The 6,273-nt window shown below is 42.4% G+C and overlaps 1 protein-coding gene and 1 long non-coding RNA gene across 2 annotated transcripts; both read right to left on the bottom strand.

Annotated features, from left to right (window-relative positions):
* On the bottom strand, positions 1-3,539 carry LOC307082935 (uncharacterized protein). The gene is made up of 13 exons (XM_079746688.1): positions 3,484-3,539; positions 3,287-3,385; positions 2,967-3,199; positions 2,676-2,854; positions 2,495-2,588; positions 2,007-2,350; positions 1,733-1,850; positions 1,558-1,649; positions 1,359-1,476; positions 1,083-1,178; positions 777-965; positions 412-564; positions 1-307 (listed from the first exon to the last, which is right to left on the bottom strand). Exons 6-13 carry the CDS (start codon positions 2,214-2,216, stop codon positions 96-98), a joined length of 1,188 nt encoding a protein of 395 aa, XP_079602814.1. The 5' UTR covers positions 2,217-2,350; positions 2,495-2,588; positions 2,676-2,854; positions 2,967-3,199; positions 3,287-3,385; positions 3,484-3,539; the 3' UTR covers positions 1-95.
* A 24-nt stretch (positions 3,540-3,563) lies between these two features.
* LOC307082272 lies at positions 3,564-5,516 on the bottom strand. Its single transcript, XR_013812206.1, has 5 exons — positions 4,772-5,516; positions 4,517-4,667; positions 4,047-4,130; positions 3,758-3,968; positions 3,564-3,656 (listed from the first exon to the last, which is right to left on the bottom strand). It is a non-coding gene; the product is annotated as an uncharacterized lncRNA (long non-coding RNA).
* Between the last annotated feature and the right edge of the window lie 757 nt (positions 5,517-6,273).

Genomic DNA, 6,273 nt, shown 5'->3' with positions numbered 1-6,273 from the left:
TTGAAGAGATAGATTTTTTTATTTTTTTATTTTAAACATAGCAATAACAATGATCATTTGTGTACATCAAGCGAGGCACGAAACCACACCATCAACTAAGTTGCTTGTTCTCTTGCATCTTCCTCATCCTCGCTGGTGTCTGGACTGACCAAGCCCATCGGATCACATTCCTCTTCCTCACAAACATCAAGGAGGACAGAGGCCAATGGACCTAGAGCAGTCTTATACCGCTGCAGGACCATTTGATGTCGTTCTTCCACTTCCGCAAGTCTTCTTGCCAAGAGACAGTGAAGTCCATTTTCATCTTCTACAAGTAGAGGACAGAAAACCCAACGACGTTAATATATATTGAAACATCCCCCACTAATTGAATACATTAAATGGGATCCCCAAAACTTGTCTTTAACTTACCGTATCTTGCAAGCTCCGTCTTGAGGGCCACTCCCAGGTTCTGCAACCACGTACAGTGCTGGGCCATCTCCAACACCAGGATAGGGAGCTCCTCTTCCAGCCGTGTTTTCAGCATTTCCTGGTCGTGCAGTCGTTTCTTGACCCCGATTTTTACTAATGATCCAAAATATTAAGATCAATACATGAGTATCTGGCATAACATTTAGCAATGCAACCATAATGGAAACAGAATTTAGAAATGATGTTTCTTTCCCAAAATCGTTTTATATATTACAAAACCACCATTATATTTAATATATCATTTCAGGATAGTTCACTATTCCGATATACTGCATGACATTTTAAAAGCATTGAAAAATGCATACCACTGCCATAGTCCTCCCATGGCCATATTGCGCCAGTGCTCTGTCCAGCCAAAGAGTGGTCAACCAAGGCCACATCAATCCTTTTGGAGAGGTCTGCAACAAGACTGTTGTATTTATCAATCTCCTGGAGAAGGCGCTTTTTGTCTTCCGTCAACTTTCTTCGGAGACGATGGCGAAGCTTGTTGCTGTCTAGATTGTTTAGGAGAAACGTAATATGCAGACACAAAAACCTTGTATAGGTTATATTAAAAACAATATAGATACATTGTTAGGTATACCGGATAACTCAAGAAAAAGCCTACATACCATTCTGACGGTAGAGGGTTTGTTTCTGTTGCTTTAGACCCAGATGGAGACCCTCAATGGACTGCTGGAGAACGTGCAGACCCGTTACTGGGGTCTCTGTAGATATCCGTTAGGGTGAAATTAAGCTCAGTGTACTGTATTCTATACAATGCAACCGAGTTTTCTAGATTTTTGCAGCACTAATGCTTCACTGATTGTGTATTATTTTGATTACCGTTTGAACACAAATGTCTGTAAGGAAACTGCAAAAAGGCATGTATATTGTTCTGTCCTCACCGCTCTCTGCCCATTCCTTGACTTCAGCAATCCACTGTACAGCCATTGCATTTGAGCACTGCAGGTCCTTCTGCAGTTGTGACAGCCTCTCTGCCTCTTCTTCTGCCCTTTTAGATGTCTAAAATATTTACAATAATTACAATAGGAACTCAGTCTGCCTAACAACTGGCACAAAAACATACATGAATATGAAACATACCTTCACATATCTTGTGGAGAGGGCCTTGTGTAGCGTCTCTGCTTTGTGATGGTTCCAACCCATTGCATGCACAGTGAGCATGTCCACACGTGCTGGTATAAGGAGAATTACATTATGTTCTGCAATCTATGAGCAATATTAGATGATAGCATAAACTCAGACCAAAGTGACTTACCTGCTTTTGACATGTACTTTGTTGTCAGGGCACAACGGGAGAGGTAGCTGTTTATTTGCTCCACCTCCTCACCGGCAGTTGTGCCTGCTCCCTTCTGATTCCGACCACTCCATTTTATCTGTTGCAAGGATGGGTGGATTTGGGGTTCATTAGAGCCAATGAAGCAGTTGGAAAACGTGGACAAATATTATGGAAAAGGAATTCAGCTTAAAGCTGTCCATTCCTATAGTAACACATGGCGTATTCATTTGAAAATAACAGATAACAGACATACCTCACACTTGGTAGCATGAGCTCTTGCATGCATGATGCTCAGGAAGGGCTTCATTTCTGTGAGGCTCTTGAGAGCTGGAATGACCGAAGCAACTTTTTGTAGGTATGGCCAGTATTTGCATGCCACATCCATAGCAAAAAACTGTGCCTTGCTTGGGAGAAGCTCCCTTTGGAGATACATAGGATACGCAAATATCTCTCCTCGGTACATGTTAAGGGCTTTTAAAAGGAAGCCATGCCGACACACCGCAACCTCAACGCGTCCTCATCCAGTTTAGAGGCCCGCCTAGAGGTCTCCCTTGCTGCTGCCCATTGAGAGTCTCCACATGTGCCTCTCCCCTTTATCTGTGAATATAGTGCATACACATATTGTTAATGTAATTCACGACAAAAGAGTAGGGAGTATGGAATACTTCTAGAAGTCCAGGAAATGCAATGATTCCTTTAGTAACAGAACTATTTGAGTGTTTAAACTTAGCTTAAACGTACATTCTTCACCGCCATCTGTATTGTGTTGACAAAATCAGACACCTCACTGTCTTTGGCTAGAAATAGCCCATCAAAAAAGGGAGTGTCATTAGATCTAGGGGAAAAATATATAACATCCATTACCTACTCTTGTTGTCACTTACAGTCACGACTCAATTACCAAAGAGAACTTAAAGTGCACCTTCCAGTATGGCCAAAGCGATAAAGCTTCCTGTTGCCATCTGCTGACACTGCTACCATTTCAGGTGTGCAGGCAGGGCAGGTGAAAGGGGTATCACAGCAGAGCTGGTCTTTCTCAAAGGAGGCGTATGCAAACTCAAGAAAGCTCCTCTGCAGGGCATCCCCGTTGATCTGTCCAGACTAGAAAGTATATCAGAATATGGAAAACATTTTTGAGATAGTCAAAAAAAAAATAAAAAAATTGCTGACAATATTGGTGAGCATAATAAATAGTATTGCTGATGTCACTTACTCTTCCTGCACACAGTGTGCGATGTTCCAGCATTTTTGCAAGGGCTTGCCTGGAGAATCCAGGTGAGATCAACTTCAGCTCCTGAAAGGTGTTGAGGAGGTCCACCGTGTAGATTGTGGAAGCATTTGCAGAAGCTGGCTAATATCCACTCCTGACTAGGTCTCTCACATCAGGGGCCCACTGCTGCAGGCATGTTTGGCACACATAACGTGGCAAATGCAAATCATAACGCCCTAACGAAAAAAACAACATTAGTCATAATCATTGACACATATTGTATATTAGACTAACAGAAGTCTAAATAGAGAATTGGTTTCTACCATTGATGGTAATCAAGATGACTGGTTTCCCAGCTTCCACTGTGAAGCTAGGGACCTGGCAGGTGCAGTGCTGTGCTGGCATTGTGGGTAAAATGCGATCTGTCGAAAAGAAAAGTGAACATTCTGTATATGGCAGCAGACTGAATAAATAAGATAAGGATCAGGAAGTCTAGACAGGTAGATTTGTCAGACCTTACCTTGCTCATGTGTGGCATATATTCCAGTCTCTCCTCTTGAGATACATGTGGATGGGGCAATGGCTTTAAAGAAGCCATCCACCACGCTGTCCCTGTTGTGGAGTGGCCGTTTGCTGTGGTTATGCATGTCGCAGGCCCCACAAAACCACTGCTCCGGAAGGCACTCTCTGCACCTAAGCAGACAAAACACTCAAGTCAAGTCACTCAATTTATATGATATACTTTTTTTAGTGTACATAGATACATTCTATTATTTGATTGATGAACATCCAACCTTATAACAGCCGGCTTGTGGCAGAAGCAACACAATGGCTTGCCAACAGCCTCAGATTCCAAAAGGCATCTGAGGTGGTACGGCCGTGCTTCCTCCCAACGGTCAGAGGCTTTCTGCTGCCTAACAGACCACGATGATGCTGCGCTTCTCTCAGGCTCAGCAGGACAGGGGCTTGAATCCAGTAGGGCAGAAAGCCTCTCCATGTTTTGTTCTGCAAATAAAATATAACCAAATGATCTACATTCTATATACAGTATTTGGATTTCAGAATTAAACACTGTATATTTACCAAACATCTCTTGAGGATTTTGCTGTGCTCTGGGTAAGGGCAAGGAATCCTCTGAAGGAAGTGCCAACACCTCAGTGTCCATGCCTGTTAAACAGTACATGACAGATTAATATATCTCTACGGCAGACACTCAAGTGCTTGCACTGCTGCAAGAAACTCATTTGACAGTAAGTACGTCAATCAAACGGTCGTACGGCACTCCCTCTCCCCCGCTCCCATGTACTTGTACTTGGAATGGGTAGAGTCAGCGTTGAAGGAGAGGGGGTAGGACCATTTGAGTTGTGTATTTTCAAAATCTGCTGGCGTTTCGCAAATCCCATACCCAACCTTTAACGGTCCAAATGTTACAAATCGACTTTGACCCACGGGAACGAAAAATCGAATAATAGAAAATTCTGACCCATCCCTAATTGCCATGGGTAATTGTTTGTCACCAAATTAAACTAATCTGAATTTGCACATAAACAAACCTGTAGTTAGGCCACTCCATCGGTCTGCACGGCCTGTATGGCCCGCACGGCCTCCACGTCTCCCTCTGGCCTTGCCGCGTCCGCTCCGTTTGGTTGAGCTCCGTGGTGAATCCCCTCCAGATCTTGCCCGATTGACATTCTCCGCAGCCTCCTGTGTGTTTAAGTCCAACATCTTGTTAGACAGAGTTTCTGAGGTACTGAAACATTCATTTCATGTACAAGTTCAAGTTCAGTTAATGTACAAAAGGTTGTTACCATGGCTTCTGCAAGGAATTGGTCATGCATCAACCCAACGGCAAGGTGTCTTCCTTCTGTGCGGGGGTCACGGAGATCCAGGTCAAACAACTTGTCCATAGCAACACGAGAGAAAAGTTACAGCGATAGAATGAATAGAACTACTGCCGACAATCGATCTTGAGAATGCTTGTAAGATTAGCAGTCCTATCTATATGTCGCTCGAGAGCAGCGTCATAGAGCTCGTAAGTTCGCCCCTTCCGGTAGGCCCCTCATGGGACCTCTGAGATCGAAAAATATGAATGGGTTTCAATGGAGAGAAAGTAATTATTTTCTGGTCCCCGTCTTTATATGTGCTGGATTACACATATGTATACGTAGCGGAAGAGTCGGAGCCAGGCTGAGCCAAAGTCGGCGCATTTTCCACATAGCCTGCATTAATAGAGTCATTTTTTAGTTTTTATAGTTTTTTATAGCTGCTAGGCGTAAAGAGTTCACCTTTCAAAGCGGGATGTTTATTGCGGGGGAGGAGCCACGGCGGCAGTCGTGATCGTAATTTCCGGTTAGTGCACCACGGAGTACTCGATTTGGAACAGCACTCACATCTGAAAAATTAACGTAGTAGATAGTACGGATAGTATACTTCCTTTAAGTATACTCATGGAAGTACAGGTATTGGAACACGGCAGCCTTAACAGCATAGCCTATTTGTATAATAAGGGAAATAATTACTTTTCCAAAGCCAAAACTTACTTTATTTTTCAAGTTTTACAAAGAAGAAATCTAAAAATCATTGTACAAGATACTGTGTGTGTGTGTGTGTGTGTGTATGTGTGTGTGTGTGTGTGTGTGTGTGTGTGTGTGTGTGTGTGTCTGTGCGTGTGCGTGTGTGTGTGTGTATAACACGCTATTTTATGTTGAAATACGACGTAATCCAGTGTTCACGAAAAGTACACTGTCAACGTATGCTTTTGGCGACTGGGTTGGCTCTCAGATATACGTGTTTCTAACAAGATGATATCATTAAAAGTTACATAAAGTAACAGTTTAATAACACAAACGCAGGAAGCACGTGAGCTGCTAGTTTAGCGAAAGCAACCTGACGTCGTTGAAGCATGCGAGCGAGCCGATCAAATCCTAATAACTATAAAACTAAAGATCAGACACAATCACTGACTAAAGATTATGCAAGTAAAAAGTATATTTCTCGCTAGAAATGTTATTAGAAACACGTTTAACGGTGAATCGGTCCTAAAATATTGCATTTCCCATTCAGATAATAAAGATTAATAAAGATCATACACATTCACTGACTGAAGATTATGTAAGGAAAATGTACATTTCTCGCTAGAAAAGTCATTAGAAACGCGTTTAATGGTGTATCTGTCCTAAAATATTGCATTTCCCATTCAGATAATAAAGATTAATAAAGATCATACACATTCACTGACTGAAGATTATGTAAGGAAAATGTACATTTCTCGCTAGAAATGTCATTAGAAACGCGTTTAATGGTGTATCTG

This window comes from Pollachius pollachius (assembly GCF_949987615.1).
Source record: "Pollachius pollachius genome assembly, chromosome: 11".
Lineage (NCBI taxonomy): Eukaryota > Metazoa > Chordata > Actinopteri > Gadiformes > Gadidae > Pollachius > Pollachius pollachius.
This window is presented reverse-complemented; position numbering and strand designations above follow the sequence as displayed.

What these genes read in the sequence shown, in the direction of transcription:
- LOC307082935 (XM_079746688.1), bottom strand. Translation starts at nt 2,216, where the DNA reads ATGTACCGAGGAGAGATATTTGCGTATCCTATGTATCTCCAAAGGGAG. An exon ending in CAAGGAATGGGCAGAGAGCG is followed by an intron (nt 1,179 to 1,358) that starts GTGAGGACAGAA and finishes GGATATCTACAG; the next exon opens with AGACCCCAGTAACGGGTCTG. An exon ending in GACGGAGCTTGCAAGATACG is followed by an intron (nt 308 to 411) that starts GTAAGTTAAAGA and finishes CTCTACTTGTAG; the next exon opens with AAGATGAAAATGGACTTCAC.